The 17,410-nt window shown below is 52.8% G+C and overlaps 1 protein-coding gene across 3 annotated transcripts in view; it reads right to left on the bottom strand.

Moving 5' to 3' along the window:
• Positions 1–17,410, bottom strand: part of TPST2 (tyrosylprotein sulfotransferase 2) — a 53,662-nt gene that overhangs the window by 3,702 nt on the left and 32,550 nt on the right. For all 3 annotated transcript variants that reach the window (XR_015242382.1, XM_086682187.1, XM_086682186.1), the window contains 4 exons: positions 14,173–14,244; positions 9,671–10,576; positions 6,660–6,858; positions 1,669–1,719 (listed from right to left, as the gene is read on the bottom strand). Coding sequence is in view for 2 of the 3 variants with exons in the window: in XM_086682187.1 (XP_086538313.1) it covers positions 1,669–1,719; positions 6,660–6,858; positions 9,671–10,512 (1,092 nt within the window). In the remaining variant the exon portion in view is untranslated. The remainder of the gene's footprint in view (positions 1–1,668; positions 1,720–6,659; positions 6,859–9,670; positions 10,577–14,172; positions 14,245–17,410) is intronic.

Genomic DNA, 17,410 nt, shown 5'->3' with positions numbered 1-17,410 from the left:
TTTTTGTATTCGCCTAGCGAGTGAATATCCCTTTTTGTATTCGCAGCAATGGCAATGTGCGAGCTGCTTTGGTTTGCTTGCTTATTATTCTTCCATCTTTTGGGGTTCAGGATCATCATTTTAGAGGGCTGTAGAGGACCCGGAAGACTTTTTTTTGTGCCACCATTTACCTAACGGTTGAGCCACCATTTACCTAACGGTTAAGACTGAATCCAATTTATGTGATGCCCGGAATGAACTCATGCGCACTCTAGAGGCCAGGGAGGGAGATGGGGGGGAGGGAAGCAGGGGTCGGATGTGGTCTGCAGGGCAGCTCTCCTGGGTGGCAAGGTTCACGATGACAGGGCACATGCCGTGCTTTCACATTTTGCTCCTAAGCGAGCACGAAAACAGTCCCAGGCCAGCCAGCTAGACATCTTGAGTGTGGCCACACGTTCGGGTACGGTCCAACGTTTTTGTGAAACAATTTAGCCTGATGCTTCAAGAGTCTTCCAAAGAACTGGACCCTTGCACCCACCTATGACATTCCGTGACAATGGATTCTAAGGGAATGGCCCAAGAGAGCCCCCCCCCCAGCAGGAGGGAGGCAAAATCAGGATGATGGGCACGTGCCACCATTTCTGCAAAAACTGGACAGGACCTTAGGGCAACAGTTAATTGGTGGCCCATAATGCGTTCCAGAGAATACTATGAAACCATCGGGAAGGGCAGTAGATGGAAAATCCAAAAGATGGGAAAACACGAAGAACACGAAACCAAGCAGCCCATGCAATGGAACTGCACGGAATAGAAGATAAATAGTCAGGTGGGCCGAGAAAGGATAATCCGCAAAACTGGAGGGCGTTCCGGACGGTGACTAATTCCCCTCACCCCGGCTTGTGTTTGCTGCTTGTTACATCATCTTTTTGGTTAAACCAAGCGCTAAATCACTGCTGACTAATCTTGGCAGTATTTGTTCACAGCGGCAAGACGATGGGGTCTCCGACTCCCAGAAAGGGAGCATGGAGCCCTCCCCGAAGAACTGAGATGTGTGCAAAAGCCCGGGACCCCGGACAATGAGCATCTGTGATTTTGATGATCAAACTGGGGGTCGGCATGGGGTGGCCTGCTCTCTCTCTCCCAAATTAAACACACACAGACTAAGAGTACTAAGCTTGGTATCACCACTTCATTTAAATGGGAGCTATCGCATCCATGAAGGGGGCGGTCCTTCCCAACATGATCCATGGACTGTGCCCCTCGGACATGCCCAGGATGTGTGGGAGGCAGGGCCATGGAGATGTGCGTGAGGATGCAGGGATGTCTGTACGTCTACATTCGCGGGGACGCCCACACCACGTAAGCCTTACGGGTCTCATTTTTTGGCTGACTGATGAAAATTCTGGGCTGGGTCACATGTGGGAACTGCCACTTTAAATAAAACTGAATTTAAGGCTAGAGACAGAGGGCTGGACAGAAAGTCCCCACCAGGGGCTCACGCAGAAGGGCTGTTGAGATTTGACCCTAGCTGGATCAGATACTTGGAGGGCCCCTGGCCGGGCTCCCCACGCCAAATTTTCTGACGAGGAAATGATCAGCAGATTAGAGAAGCAAAGTGTCCGAGGGCATCCGCAAGCTGGTGGGACAGCCCAATAAACCGATTTCAGAATTCCCCTTGGGGTTTCTAACCTGAAAATATCCTTTCAGATTGGCTGGTGTTTTATAGTCCCCTTTCAAGACCTAGGAAAGAGAGAAACAAAGTATCACTATCATAGAAATTATCAAAAATAAAATTCAGTCTGTTACCACCACCTTCCCATCTACTCATTTATCCACCCACCTATTTATCCATCTACACATCCATCCATATACATTCATCCTCCTACCCACCCATCTATCCACTCATCCATCTACCTATCCACTCACCCATCCACCTACCCATCCACCCATCCATCCATTCTCCCATCCATCCACCTATCTTTTCATCTATCCATCCATCCACCCACCCATCCACTCTCCCATCCATCCACCTACTCTCCTATCCATCCACCCATCCAACCACTCATCTACCCATTCATCATCCATTCATCCATCCATCCATCCACCCATCCACCCATCCATCCACTCTCCCATCCATCCACCTATCTTTTCATCCATCCATCCATCCATCCACCCATCTACCCTCCCATCCACCTACCCTTGCACCCACCCATCTACCCATCCACCCATCAAGCCACTCATCTACCCATTCATCATCCATCCATCCATCCATCCACCCACCCACCCACCCATCCACCCATCACCTATCCATCCTCCTTCCCAGCCATCCATCCACCCACCCATCCACCCATTCAACTACCCATCCATCCATCCACTCTCCCATCCATCCACCTATCTTTTCATCCATCCATCCATCCATCCATCCACCCATCCACCCTCCCATCCACCTACCCTTGCACCCACCCATCTACCCATCCACCCACTCTCCTATCCATCCACCCATCAAGCCACTCATCTACCCATTCATCATCCATCCATCCACCCACCCATCCACCCATCCACCTATCCATTCTCCTTCCCAGCCATCCATCCACCCACCCATCCACCCATCCATCCACCCATTCAACTACCCATCCATCCATCTATCTTTTCATCCATCCATCCATCCATCCATCCATCCATCCATCCATCCACCCATCCACCCTCCCATCCACCCTCCCATCCACCTACCCTTGCACCCACCCATCTACCCATCCACCCACTCTCCTATCCATCCACCCATCAAGCCACTCATCTACCCATTCATCATCCATCCATTCATCCATCCACCCACCCATCCACCCATCCACCTATCCATCCTCCTTCCCAGCTAGCCATCCATCCATCCATCCATCCATCCATCCATCCATCCATCCATCCAACAAACATTTATTGACCTCCCCTTATTTCTAAGCATCATTCTAAGCTCTGGAGGTACAAAATTAACCAGACAATTAAAATTCCTTTTCTCCTGCAGCCACCATTCTAGAGGAGGAGCTAGATGATCCATAAGTAATAAACACAAATAAACAAGAACATATCAAACCATGAGAAGTACAGTAAAAAAAAAAATAAGACAAAGGGATGTGATCAGGAGTGACCAAGGGGCTTCTTTTGTGCAGATGGTCACAAAGGACTTCTCAGAACAAGTGACCTTTAAGCTGAGCCTTCAATGACAAAGAAAACCAGCCAAGCCGAGCTCTGAAGGAAGAGTGTTCCAGGCACAGCACACAGGGCAAAGAAAATTCTAGGCCTTTCCATAACTTCTCCATATATAAGCCATCATATAGACCAGTATCGACCAATAGAATATAGAATGAACCAACTATGTACTTCTAATTTTTTAGTAGTCACATTAAAAACAAAGTGACCAAGGGGTGCCTGGGTGGCTCAGTCAGTTAGCAGCCAACTTAGGCTCAGGTCATGATCTTATGGCCTATGAGTTTGAGCCCCACATAGGGCTCTGTGCTGACAGCTCACAGCCTGGAGCCTGCTTCAGATTCTGTGTCTCCCTCTCTCTCGGCCCCTCCCATACTCGCACTCTGTCTCTCTCTCTCAAAAATAAGTAAACCTTAAAAAAATATATATTAAAAAAACAAAGTGACCAAAAAAAAAAGTAAAATCAAGTGAACTAATTTTCGTTAGATCTTTCATTTAACCTGATATATCTAAAATATTCACTCTTCGACAAGTAATATAAAAATGATTAATGACAAACTTCACATACTGTTCTCCGTACCTGGACTTCAAAATCAGATACGTGTTTAACACTTAACAGCAACCCTCAATTTGGACCAGATTTCACTAGGCACATTTCAGTGGCCACACAAGGTTAACGGCTAGAGGCTGTAATGGACAGTGGAGGCAGAGACAATTTCATTAGCACTGGGGTCCTTCCAGTGCCCAAGTGTCCTGCACCCCAGGATCTGTTACAGGAACACACAGTGTCCGCATAGAAACACACACACACACACACACACACACACACACACACACACAGAGTTTTCAGTGAGGGAACGTATCTTTGCAGTGACAGCAAAACTACCAGGAAGATTAAACAAGCGTCTGGCAACCCCTGGGAAGAAACCTCTTTGGAAGAAAACCAGGAGCAGCTTCCGTTTTAAACAAACAAACAACAGAGCTTCAAAGAGTTGGTCTTCCTCTTCAGAATTTTTTAGAAGATATACAAGGTCAGGCCTTATTCTGGGAGCTTCCGACCTGCATTCTGGAACAAATCAGGGGCCTTCGCCTTTTAATGTTTTTTTTGATGTTTGCTTATTTTTGAGAGAGAGAGAGGTGGGGGGAGGGGCAGAGAGAGAGGGAGACACGGAATCTGAAGCAGGCTCCAGGCTCCGAGCTGTCAGAACAGAGCCCGACTCCGGGCCCGAACCCACAAACCACGAGATCACGACCGCCAGTCGAAGTCAGATGCTTAACTGACTGAGCCACCCAGGCGCCCCAGGGGCCTTCACCCTTTAAAGAGGCTTCAGAGAAGTTTCCATGGGGCCCCTGGCTAAGAACACAGAGTCAGGAGAGCCCTCTGTCAATGTGGTCCTCATCCTGGTCCAGCTACTGCCCCTGAGAAGCACCCTGGGTGCTGGAGTTCAAGATCACGCTCCCAGCTGCCGTTTCTTCTTTTTAATCTAATTGTTTTCTCATCATATGAAAATATATGCAATACATTATACAATAAGATAGCCTAGGTACAGAAAAGTGTATGAAACACATTAAGTACAGCTTAAAGAGTACTTTATGAAAGCATAAGAATAATAAATAGCAAAGGCTTAGAATAAAAATAATGGGAAAAAAAATGGACCACATGGAGGTTGTGAATAGTCACACTGTCAGATGCAGTCTGAGCATCATGGAAGTGGACCTCTGGGTATTTCCACAAAGAGATGTTTGCAAAATCAATAGGTGTCAAGGGGGAGAGGAAGTGCTGAGACCCGCTACCCTTCCCGCTTCCCCGAGGGCAGAGCCTACATGTGTCAGAGAGGTGTGAAAGCCTTGTTAGCACCAAATGGGGTCTTTCTCCTCCGGGCACTGAACAATTAAAGGGGAAGAGGGAGAAATGGGACTTTCTCCCTTTGCCGTTCAACACAAGAACTGTTCACTTCCTAAAATCAGCATGTGAGGGGCCCCTGGGTGACTCAGTCGGTTAAGCGTCTGCCTACGGCTCAGGTCATGACCTTGCAGTTTGAGAGTTCGAGCCCCGCGTCAGGCTCACTGCTCTCAGCACAGAGCCCCGCCTCAGATCCTCTGTCCCTCTCTCTGGTTCTCTCTCTCAAAATAAAGAAATAAACTTAAAGATATTTTTTGTTTTGTTTTCTATTCAGCATGTGTTTGGAAATGCTGAGCGTAGCTGGAATTAAGACTCTTGGGGCGCCTGGGGGGCTCAGTCACTTGAGTGTCTGACCTCGGCTCGGGTCATGAACTCTCGGTTCGTGGGTTCGAGCCCTGCGTCGGGCTCTGTGCTAACGGCTCAGAGGCTGGAGCCTGCTTCGGATTCTGTCTCCCTCTCTCTCTGCCCCTCCCCTGCTCTGCTCGTGCTCTGTCTCAAGTTAGTAAACATTAAAAAAAAAAAAAATTTAAAAAGACTCCAGGTCTTACTGGCGTAGGAACTAGGAGCTCACGTGTCTCCAGGCACGGGCCCCATGCTCAAATACTGTCCCTAACTTCGTGCCTCCAAGGAAGTCAGCATACAGCACCCAAAGTAAACTAGAAGTTGTGACAGTCAAGGACGGACTTGCTAACTGTTCCTTTCCCCAGGATTACCTGACTTTAATGGTTCAGAAACATCTAGTAAAGTCATTTCCCTTGACCACCTTAACCAAGGAGAGCTTAAAGAGTAATTCCAACTGCCCCAAGCTCCCATCTGTCTGAGAAATCAACATTAAAATTTAAGGGGGCAGGGGCGCCTGGGTGGCTCAGTCAGTTAAGCATCCGACTTCAGCTCAGGTTATGATCTCACAGTCCGTGAGTTCGAGCCCCGCGTTGGGCTCTTTGCTGACGGCTCGGAGCCTGGAGCCTGCTTCGGATTCTGTGCCTCCCTCTCTCTCTGTCCTTCCCCCTCTCATGCTCTCTCTCTGTCTCAAAAATAAATAAAAACATTAAAAAAAAAATTTAAGGGGGCAATAAAGTGACCAAGAGTTTATTTCTATTCAGCCTCAACAAAGACTTGAAGTACTTTCTTTTTTTTTTTTTTTTTTTTTCAACGTTTTTTATTTATTTTTGGGACAGAGAGAGAGAAAGCATGAACGGGGGAGGGGCAGAGAGAGAGGGAGACACAGAATCGGAAACAGGCTCCAGGCTCCGAGCCATCAGCCCAGAGCCCGACGCGGGGCTCGAACTCACGGACCGCGAGATCGTGACCTGGCTGAAGTCGGACGCTTAACCGACTGCGCCACCCAGGCGCCCCTTGAAGTACTTTCTAAACAGACAAATAGCCAGGGAAATGGGGGGAGAGAGGGTAAAAGAGAACAGAGAAATAGGATGAAATCAGGACACATGGACCTGCTGGTAGAAAGGCTAGCAGTTGGATTTGAGCTTCCCTGTGGCCCAAGCAAAAACGGCCGTCATACACATACAACCACCCCCGCTCCAGGCCGGGAGCACGTCTCCGCGCGAGCACACGCACTCACCCGGTGGGTGTTGTTGACCACGATGGGGTCGGGGTTGCCGTAGTTGGGTGGGTTTGCGTAGGGGTCATAGCCGAGCCGCGCCAGCATGGGGGCGATCTGGGCCATGTCCCTCACCACGTCCCCAGGGATGTGGCCGGTCCACTTGGAGAGCGCTTCAAGGTTCACGGGCTTGATGACCTGGTCTGTGGATCGCTCGATCCTGGGGAGAAAAAACAGGCCGCAGGGGGCACAGGAAGACCCAGATGGCACCCGGGTCACCTGTGCCCGCCTCGGCTGTGAGGCTGCGGGCAAGTCACTTGCCCTCCTCAGCCCTCCTCTGTACGATAAGAGCCTCTGTGGCCAGAAACTGGAAACTGGAAGACAGTGGAAGGCGGTGAGCACTTAAAATCCTGCTCCCTTGATGTCTCCAACTTTTTAAAAATAACGTTTTATTTCTGTGACTAAGATGGGTATTTCGTTCTGGAGAAATAATTATAAAACACGGACCGCCCCCTCCCAGCCTATCAGCTCCCTACCGAAACCCAATCTTAGCATTTGGGGGTCCACCCGCTCAATACTGTCTTCTGTGCTCTCAATGGGAGAGTGGCCAAGGGCAGACTCGGGGGCCGGGCCGCCTGGGTTCAAACCCCAGCTGTAACGACACTCGCTGCGTGGCTTTGGGGGGGGTTACTTCACCTCTCTGAGCCTCCGTGTCCTCATCTACCGATGGGAATAATGATCGTGCCCACCTCACTGGGCTGTCCTGGGGAGTAAATGAGTTAATGACAGACGAGGCGATGGCACGTTGTAGGGTCTCAGTAAGCACTAGCTCTCTCTCTCTCTCTCTCTCTCTCTCTCTCACACACACACACACATCCACGGAATACCTATGGTTGGTCTGCAATTTTAAAACAGCAATAATACGCTGTCTGTATCAGCTGATAACTTCGTTTCGCACCCGACACCTCCTCCATTTCTCCAGCTGTGTGGCATCCCTCCAGAGCGTATTTTTCCAGCCCCTAACGGTGGCCACTTAGGTTGCTATCACTTCTGCGGTCACCGTGGAACCACCACCACCTGGGACGTGCGTCCTCGCTCGCCCCTAGGACGGGCTTCTCGCACTGTCTGAATCACAAGGACCCTACCGGTCGCTGTCCGAGGGCCTTGTACGGCGGAGGGTGGGGCACTCCCAGGATCCAGGCCCTGTCTCCAGGTGCTTCCATCCCAATGAAGAGAGAAATTGGGAAGAAGACCAAAACCCAAAAAGATGTGGCAAAAGGAAGGTGGGACCAGGAGTGAGGAGAGCGGGGAGGCTGGGGGGGGGGGTGGTGGGGACGGGCGGTAAGAGCAAGGGTTTGGAGTGTGCGGACCTCCAGGATTTTATGAGACAGAAGGGACACAGGTGCATCCCACAACATGAATGGGACACATGCTTGATCTGAGTAAAGAACCAACATGTCCCGGGGCGCCTGAGTGGTTCGGTCGGTTAAGTATCCGACTTCGGCTCAGGTCACGATCTCACGGTTCATGGGAGCCCCTGCATCGGGGTCGCTGCTGTCGGCACGGAGCCTGCTTGAAATCCTGTCTCCATCTGCCCCTCCTCCCCTGCTTGTGCTCTCTTTCTCTCAAAAATAAATAAACATAAAAAAAAAAAAAAAAGAACCAACGTGTTCCAAAATATGAGGCGTGAGACAGAATGCTGTGCTCTATGGGGTGGAATATTACACAGCCGTCCAAAATGACGTCACGGTGGCATGCTGGGGCCCGGCGGACAGGTGGTCCCATACACAAAGCGAAGAAAGGTTACAGGGAAACATGTTCCTGTTTCAGGAGGACTCCGGTTTTATCAACAGCCCCTGACAAAGGACCAGCAGGTCACAGATCAAAATCTGGAAGGTGGGATTTTGGGTTCTTGTTCCTTACCCCGGGGGAACCGTCTCAATCTCCGACAGTAAAGATATATTCCTTAAGTTATCTGATTTTTTGGCTAATTTACAAAGATCCCAGCCCCAGCACTGACTGGCTGGGGTACCGGGCACGTGGGCACGTCACTGCCGGGAGAGTTGCTGTACGTCCCCAGCTCTGCTCGGGGCTCAAGAGCTCTTGGGGATGGGGTCTGACAGGGCCCAGCCATGAGGGAAAGGAGGTGGCGCTGTCCCGGGAAGGACTGCTCTCTCACTGGCCTCTCAGGGATGCTTGGGCCAGATCGGGATGGAGACAGACAGACGGCACCCTCCGATCCTGCGTTGTTCAAGCGCTCTGGGTCTCAGGAGAGGGACGGCCTCCCCAAAGGAGGAAGGCAGAGAGGAAGGGACAGAAGGGGAGAAGGAGGAGGGGTGTGGAGAGCTTGCGAGCACACACCCTGGAGTCTAGCAGACCTGGGTTCAAATCCTGGCACCACCCTTTGCCAGCTGTGTGGCCTCAGGTAACGTCTCGCTGCGACTCAGTTTCTCCGCCTGTCAAATGGGTATAAGAGCTGTTCTCCTGCCCTCAGGTTGGGAATTAAAGGAATAACGTGTGTTGGGGGCTTAACTCAGTGCTTACTACACCTCAGGCACGCATTACGTGGTCATGAGGGTGAGGATAATGAGCGGGCCGATAAAAGCGGTCTCTATGCTACCATGGTGACAATAATGATAGAAATAATCGCACCTAACGTGTCTTGACCTATTTGATGCTCCCAGGTAGCTAGAAGGCTGCTCGATTAGATCCCTGCGCTACAGGTAAGGAAATGGGGGGCACAGAGAGGCTGTGTCACTCATTCAGCGGCACACAGTCAGGCGGTGGCTGAGCCGGGATCGGACCCCAGACAACCTGGTTCCAGATCCGTGTTCTGAATGTAACCTTCGCCCGCTACGACTTACTGCAAAGCACATTCGCATCTGCTGGTTGGCTCAGAAACAGGGCAAGAGTGAGTGCCCCGCTTCTGCGGGTGCTGAAGCTGAGGCTCAGAGGGACAGTGGCACTCTGCCCACCCATTGCCTCTGACTCGGGCCAGGGGGCCGTGGGCGCAGGGCGAGGGCTCCACTCACTTGGACAGGGACACGCCGCCCGGCTTGCCAATGAGGTCCTCGTGGTGCAAAACAGCGTCGCTCCAGGCAATGCCCAGGAAGTCCAGGATGAGCTTGAGGGAGCGCCTGGGGTGCAGCACCAGCTGCTCGTAGTACACGGGCAGGCACTTGTCCTTGCCCACCTCCATGCACTGGGCGTACATCACCTCGATGGCCTTGTTCCACTTGGTGAGGCAGTCGCGGTAGCTGCTGAGGTCGAAGCCGGCGATCGTGACCTTGCGCGTGATCATGGAGTGCACCGACGCGCGGCCGTCGCGCACCATCAGCAGGAACTTGGAGTTGGGGAACAGGCGCGACAGGTAGACGGAGGACTTGAGCGTGAAGGGGTCCTTGTTGCACAGCACGCGCGCCGGCTCCCCGTGCTTGGCGATCACCTCCAGGATGAAGGCCTGCATGGCGGCGTCCAGCACCTCGTCCGTCACGCCCGCCTCGTCCAGCCGCAGCTTCTCGCGGCCCGACTTGGACCAGGCCTGGCGCATGGCCAGCACGCGGGGGATGATGCGCGTCTCCTCGCCGCAGCGCACCTCGGGGTGGGCGTCCAGCATGGCGCGCATCAGCGTGGTGCCGCTGCGGGGCACGCCGCCCACGAAGATGAGCGGCATGGCCTTGCCGTAGCGGTACTCCACGCGGTCCGCGCCCACCATCACCAGGTCCTCCTGCTCCGGCCGCATGGCCCGCCGGGGCCCCCGCGGGCCCCCCAGCACCGCGCGGCACTCCAGCACCTGCTGCCCCACCTGGACCGCCAGCACCAGGGCCAGGGCGCAGCTGGCCGCCAGCAGCGCCCTCCGCACCGACAGGCGCATGCTGGGCCCGGGGTGGCGGGTGGGCCTTAGCGCCAGGTCAGCGGAGGGCGGGCGGGACTCGCATCTGGGGAGAGAGAGGGAGGCAGGAGTCAGGCAGGCCTCGGGGGGCTGCCGGCCCTAGCCAAACACGCTGCGATCGTATTCCTCATCCGACAGAGGGAGAATAACAATTATTAAAAAAAAAAAAATTTTTTAACGTGTATTTTTGAGAGAAAGAGAGAGAGAGAGAGAGAGAGAGACAGAGGGCAGGTGGGGGAGGGGCGGAGAGAGAGGGAGACACAGAATCTGAAACAGGCTCCGGGCTCTGAGCCGTCAGTGCAGAGCCCGACGCGGGGCTCGAACTCACGGACCGCGAGATCATGACCTGAGCAGAAGGTGGATGCTTAACCGACTGAGCTGCCCAGGTGCCCCGTAAGAATTATTTTTCAATTGACTACTAAAGTATGGAAAATAATAATGCCCTGGGATGTCCGAATTCAGCAGCACGCCCACTTTGCAAGGACAAGGTTTCTGTGTGTCCTGTTCACGGCGGGCTCTCCAGAGTCTAGCACAGAGCCTGGTGCCTAGCAGGTGCTTCGTAAGTATTTGGGGGATGTGCCTTGGTTGAATGAGCAGGACAAGGTTCCAAGTGCTGTGACGTGACGGCCGTAGAAACAGAAGGAAACCGAGGGCACCTGGGTGCCTTAGCATCTGACCTCGGCTCAGTTCACGATCTCACGGTTCGTGAGTTCGAGTCCCACATCAGGTAAGCTTGAGCCCTGCTTCGGGTAAACAGACGCCCCGCTTTGGGTAAGCTTGAGCCCCACTTTGGGTGAGCCCCGCTTCTCTCTCTCTCTCTCTCTCCCTCTCCTTCTCTCTGCCCCTCAGGGGATTCTCTCTCTCTCCCCCCCACCCCCGCCCTTCTCTCTCTCTGCCCCTTGCTCCCTTGTGTTCCCCGCCCCCCTAAAATAAGAAAAAACAGAAGGAAACCAAGAAATGGAGAGGCTGATCACAGGTGCCCAGCTGGGGAGCAGCCAGGCTGGAGTAGAACATTCTGGCCCGGGCCAGCCAGCTCTAATGCCTGCTCTGAAGGACCACACCGCCTTGGTGAGAGATGCTTTTCAGGAGATGGTGTGGAATACGCTGTCCTGTTCTGGGCTTCTTCTGGAATCACTACTTACTCCCTCAGTCTTCATTCGGTGAATGGGTATTAAGTACAAAAAAAGGTGCCAGGCACCGTGCTCAGTGCTGGGGACAGGAAAGCGGGTAAGACAGCTGGGCGGGGGAGCGATAGCACATAAGCTATTGGCACCCAGTGGAAAGGGCTTCCCCTGTAAGAGGGATCGAGGAGGGGAAGGAGGAGGGAGGGCAGGGAGGGCCCCTCGGGGAAGGTGGCATCCAAGCGGAGTCCTGGATGAAGCTGGCCATGTGAAGATGCATGGAGGACTGATCCAGGCAGAGGGGACAGAGAATGCAAAGATCCCCAGATGGGAGAGGGTGGCCCCACACCTGGGAGGAGGGGGTGACAGCTTCTACCCGAGGAGGTGAGGGAAGACTTCCTGTAGGAGGCAGCCCCAGAGCCAAGTTCTGAACAGTGCACAGGTGGTTTTCAAACAGCCAGGTAGGAAAGAGAGAGGAGGGTGTTCTGGCAAAGGGAATGCCCAGTGCAAAGGCCACAGGCAGGTTCCTTGATGGATGCGAGCTTCAGCCGGAACCACCAAAGGACCGACCCAGCCTGCATCCCCACCACGGGCTGTAGCAAGCGGGACGTAAATATCAGAACGGAGGGAATGCGCAATCTCGGCCCCGGGGTCCAAGCTGTCGAGAGCTTCAGCATTTCCTGGCTGTGTGGCTTTGGGAGAGTCACTTCCCCCATCTAAACCACAGTTTCCTCAGCTGCAAAGAGGGGTGGGGTGCACTGACCTCAAACGCTGAGAGGATTCTAGAAGCAACTAAGAAAGCAAAGATGAATCTCAGCCTGGGGTCACTGGCCGCCGTGGACATCAGAAAATAGCTGGGGACCCTCTCCCCAGGAAACTGTGCTTATCATATGCTGCTGACAATGGCAGGGGTTCACTGGTGCCCTGAATTCAGGGTTGGGGATGGGGAAATCTAATGCCAGGGCTCCTTTCAGGGAGAAGGCAGGCTGGGCAGGACAGAAAGCCACTTGGAAATCCCTCCCAGGACCTATCAACTTGTTCAAGTGCTCACTGAAATTCTCCTCTTCGACTTGAGACTAGAATTCTGTTATTATGTCAGTGTCTGTGCTCCTGCGGACCAGTCCATCACACTTTAGTTTAAATTAGAGCAATCACCCTTTCCTCCTGACACTTGGTGGGCAACGAGAGAATGGACCAGAAGGTGATGGGAGATGCACAGAAAGGAAGAAAAGGGGTAAACTTTGGGGAAGCTGTTTCCAGAAAGGGTAAGTACAGTGTCTGTGCCCGTGTGTGTGTGTGTGTGTGTGTTTGTGTGTGTGTGTGTGTGTATTCTCTAGTGTATATTTGGGGTCAGAAAGTGACTTGGATACTAAATATCAGGGGGAAAGGACTAGAAGAATGGACAGAATAAGAAAAATGTTACCAACACACCAGTTTTGGTTACTATCGATCATTCCTGTTCAGTTTAAACCAAAGCACACGAATTTTGGGTTCTTACATTTATGACGCACATACTCAGCTAAAACTTTTACTATGCATTAGCAGCATTTAATGGGATCACCTCTATCACCCCTCGGGGAGGGACGCCTCGCCCTCAGCAGCTCAGAGAGAAGAAGCCACTGGCCTAGGGTCGTGTGGCCAGAGACAGGCCTGCATCTGACCAGGCTGAGGCAAGCTGTTCCCTGTCCTCAGACAGGACACAGTGACAGGCCCCTCTCTGTCGCCAGAAGAAAACAGCTCAAAGCAGACAGGTCAGGCCTAAGCAGGAGACAGCAAAGCCTAAGGGGTGCCTTGAAAAGAAGAAGTAGGGCAATGTGGTAAAAAGGACAGCCAGGGACCCACAAAACCAAAGGCAACTTCCTGGCCATCTACGGTCAAGGACCCCACTCTGCAGGGGCCAGAGCGCCCAGCCCGGGGATTCGGGCCAGTCTTCTACCCCCCACTATCCCGCTGGACCCCGCCAAGGGCAGTGTCCCAGCGTCCTGGCAGTGAGGACGGCGGGTACGAGACTCAGACGTGGCTTCTTAAAGCCCTGGGTTCAAATCCTGCCTCTGCTGCTTGCCAGCTGGTGACCGAGACAAGGGACTTCACCTCTCTGAGCCTCTGTTTTCCCCTCAGAGAAAGGGAAGGGTAATAATTACCCTTCCTCAGGGAGCTATTCTGAGATTCGGGGAGACTCTGTGCGAGGTGCTGAGATGAGCAAGCGCACCAGAAACGCTAGTCAGATGGGACGCAGAGGGCTTTGGATTCTGGCCGTGCCTCGAATCTGCTCAGCGATGCCGGCCAAATCCCCTGCCCGCTGTGGGAACCGGCCTTCTCCTATTATAGGAGAATCATCTTTCTAAGACATGAAAAATAGCAGAGGACTGTCCCCGACATGCTGCTGGGACCCAGTGCTGCATTTCTAACAGAGAGAACACCGGCCAGGGGAGTCTGGCTGCCCCATAATGGAAGTCGGGGGAGTGGAGTAGCTCTAGGGCTCGGGCGGGGCGGGGGCGGGGGGACTTCTGGAGGCACTTACCTCCCCCGGGCACTGTCATCTCTGGGCTCTAGCCCTTGTGGCCGCTCACGGAGACTGCTCGCCGGCTGTCCCCTGCAGAGGCAAAGGAGATGCTGCGTGAGGGGTGGGTGCTGTGGAGGGGGCCCGGCCCCCTCAGAGGGGCAGAGGAGGGTGTCAGGCTCCCCAGGGGCCTCCGGCGGTGATTTGGGGGGAAGTTTTCTGGGGGGGGCAAGTTGGAGTGCAGGGGGAGGCCATCTGAGCCCAAGATGTAACAGCTGGAGTCTGAACTCGCCTGGTCCTACAGGGAACGAACTGGCTTACTGTTCAGGCAGAGAGGTATGAGCTGAGAATCTGGGTTCAGGTGCTGCTGCCTTAGGGAGCTGTCAGGTGTCTGCGAACCAGGGTTCTCCCTTCCTCTTGGCCCAAGGACATTGGACTTCAGGAAAAGTAAACATAAGGATAAGCAACAACTACCACCATTATATCACTAATCACCATCTGGGGCTGCTGGGTACAGTTGAACAGGCTGTGCACTGCCCAACTCCAAAAGGGCACCACATACCTAGCCTATGATAAATAAGGCGCCCTCAGAGTAGGACAGCATCCTGCCACTGTCACCTAATACTGACCCAATGCCTACTATGTGAGGACCTTGTATCATTTAGTCCCCCTACGAGGAGAGTGTGATGATCCCAATTTTCTCTTAATTTGTATTTTTTTTTTTAATTTTTTTTTCAACGTTTATTTATTTTTGGGACAGAGAGAGACAGAGCATGAACGGGGGAGGGGCAGAGAGAGAGGGAGACACAGAATCGGAAACAGGCTCCAGGCTCTGAGCCATCAGCCCAGAGCCTGACGCGGGGCTCGAACTCACGGACCGCGAGATCGTGACCTGGCTGAAGTCAGACGCTTAACCGACTGCGCCACCCAGGCGCCCCTGTATTATTTTTCTAAATGCTTAATTTATTTCCTTGGAGAGAGAGAGAATGCAAGTGTGGGGGGGGGGGGCAGAGAGAGAGAATCCCAAGCAGGCTCTGCGACATCAGCACTGAGCCCAACACAGGGCTTGATCTCACAAACCTTGAGATCACGCCCTGAGCTGAAATCAAGAGTCAGACGCTTAACTGACTGAGCCACCCTGGCACCCCAATCCCAATTTTCGAGAAAGGAAAAAGACCTCAAGAGGCAGAGCAACTCACCCAGGGGACCACGGGAACCAGGATCCCATCCAGATCCATGAGCCTTGGGTGCCCAGCTCTTAACCACGGCGGTAAAGGAACGGGGCCATGGATAGGATGGGGTCTGGCAGGAAGCCGGGCTAATGTGGAACCAAGGGGCTCCTGGTGTACTTGTCATGCTGTGTCCTTACCATTTGGGGGCGGGGTGAGGAGTTTTAGTCTGATTCTCACCTTCCCCCATGTTACCGGTGGGATGACTGAGGCTCGCGAGGGAAATTATTCCACAGACTTACACACGGAGTCCGGGGAGCTCCTGGTCCCTTTCCAGGAGGCGGGAGTGGTTAGGAACACAGCCCTGAAGCCGGACGGCTCCCTGACTCCATAAATCACCGTTCCTCGGAGCCTCAGTTTTCCTGTTCTGTAAAATGGATTGTTGTCTGCTGAAAGCTCACGATGGCCTATTTACGGTGAGCGCTCAGAAACCTTTAGCTATTACTGTATCTGTGTCGTGTTGGAAATTATCTGGGTGTAGACTGTTACCGTGTCTCTCTGTCCTCTCTCCCTTTCTCCTCGCCTCTGTAGTTTGTGCCTGTCCTGGAAAAAAGCAGGCTGATGAGGACTCGTAAACACAGCTGGAGAAGGGTATCCAGATGTAACCACAGCAACCAGCCACACACACACACACACACACACACACACACACCCTGCCTCTGAGCCTCCTGGGGGATGGGCGGCCAACAACAGAGACCTGCCTCTTGGAACAAATAAAAACAATTAGGGACAGGGCACTTGAAGCTCTTCCAGAGTCGAGATGGCTGGGGCCCAGGTGCCCTCGGGTGGCCCTTGAAATGCCACAGTGCTCAGAGAGGCCTGCCGGGGATGAGAGCTGCCCCAGACTCCCATTATTTACAGCTGCAGTCCAGTGTGGGGCACGGACCCCTCGGAAGGCATTTAAATTTAAATTAAGTAAAATGAAAAAAATTAAAAAACCAAAAAAAAGTGGTGGGAGCACCTCAGTGGCTCAGTCGGTTAAGCGTCCGACTTCGGCTCAGGTCATGGTCTCGCGGTTCGTGAGTTCGGGCCCCGCGTCGGGCTCTGTGCTGATGGCTCGGAGCCTGGAGCCTGCTTGGATTCATTTATTCATTCTTTCTCTCTCCCTCTCTCTCTCTCTCTCTCTCTCTCTCCCCCTTAACCCTGCTCTGTCTCTCTCTCTCAAAAATAAAAATAAGCATTAAAAGAATACAATAAATAAATTTCAGAAAAGGAAATTAAGGAAAACGAAAGAAAATGTTAAATTCAGCTCCTTGTGTGCACCGGCCGTATTTCAAGTGCCCAGCAGTCGTGTGGTGCCAGTGGCTACCATGCTGGACAGTGCAGATCTAGGATGGGGTCAGTGAACCACGGACCAAATCCAACCTTCAGCCCTTAAGAATAGCTTGCACTTTTTTTTTTTTTAAGGGAAAGAGGAGGGGGAGGGGCTGCGGGGAAAAGGAGAGGCAGCAAAACCCACCTCACGCACTCAGCAAAACCTGAAATGCTTAATATGTGGATACTTATAGAACAAGTTCGTGGACCCTTGCTCTGGAACATTCCCCTTATTTGCAGAAGGTTCTACCGGACAGCGCTGACTTGGAAGAAAAATGAGGTACACGGGAGGGGGGGTGTAGAGAGTGTGGACATGAAGCCTCCTTTCCTTCTGGGAGGAACATCAGCATTTATTAAGCACCACTGTGCGCCAGGCACCAAACCGAGGGCATTCCGTGCTTCACCTCAATTTGTCCTTACAACAGCCCAATGGCAGGGTGGGGTGGCAAGGGGGCACCCCGGTTCTGCAGTTTAGGGATGACAGAGTCCCACGCGGGTGCGGCGTGTGCATAATTATGCCAAAAAGCAAAACCGCCAAATCGGCCGAACCGAATGGCAGACGCAAACCCCAGAAGAAGAAAAAAGACAAGAAGGAAATACATCGACTCAAAATGCCAACAGGAGTGGTGCTTGGTGATAAGTTTTCTCCCCAAGACACACTGTCACAGTCTTTCTTTCTCTGTAATAAAATAATAAAGCGACTAGTGTGTTTTTAA

The sequence above is a fragment of the Puma concolor genome, chromosome D3, assembly GCF_028749965.1.
Source record: "Puma concolor isolate L17-30 chromosome D3, mPumCon1.1.hap2, whole genome shotgun sequence".
NCBI classification, from domain to species: domain Eukaryota; kingdom Metazoa; phylum Chordata; class Mammalia; order Carnivora; family Felidae; genus Puma; species Puma concolor.
The sequence above is the reverse complement of the archived record's forward strand: the minus strand, read 5'-3'. Positions and strand labels throughout refer to the sequence as shown.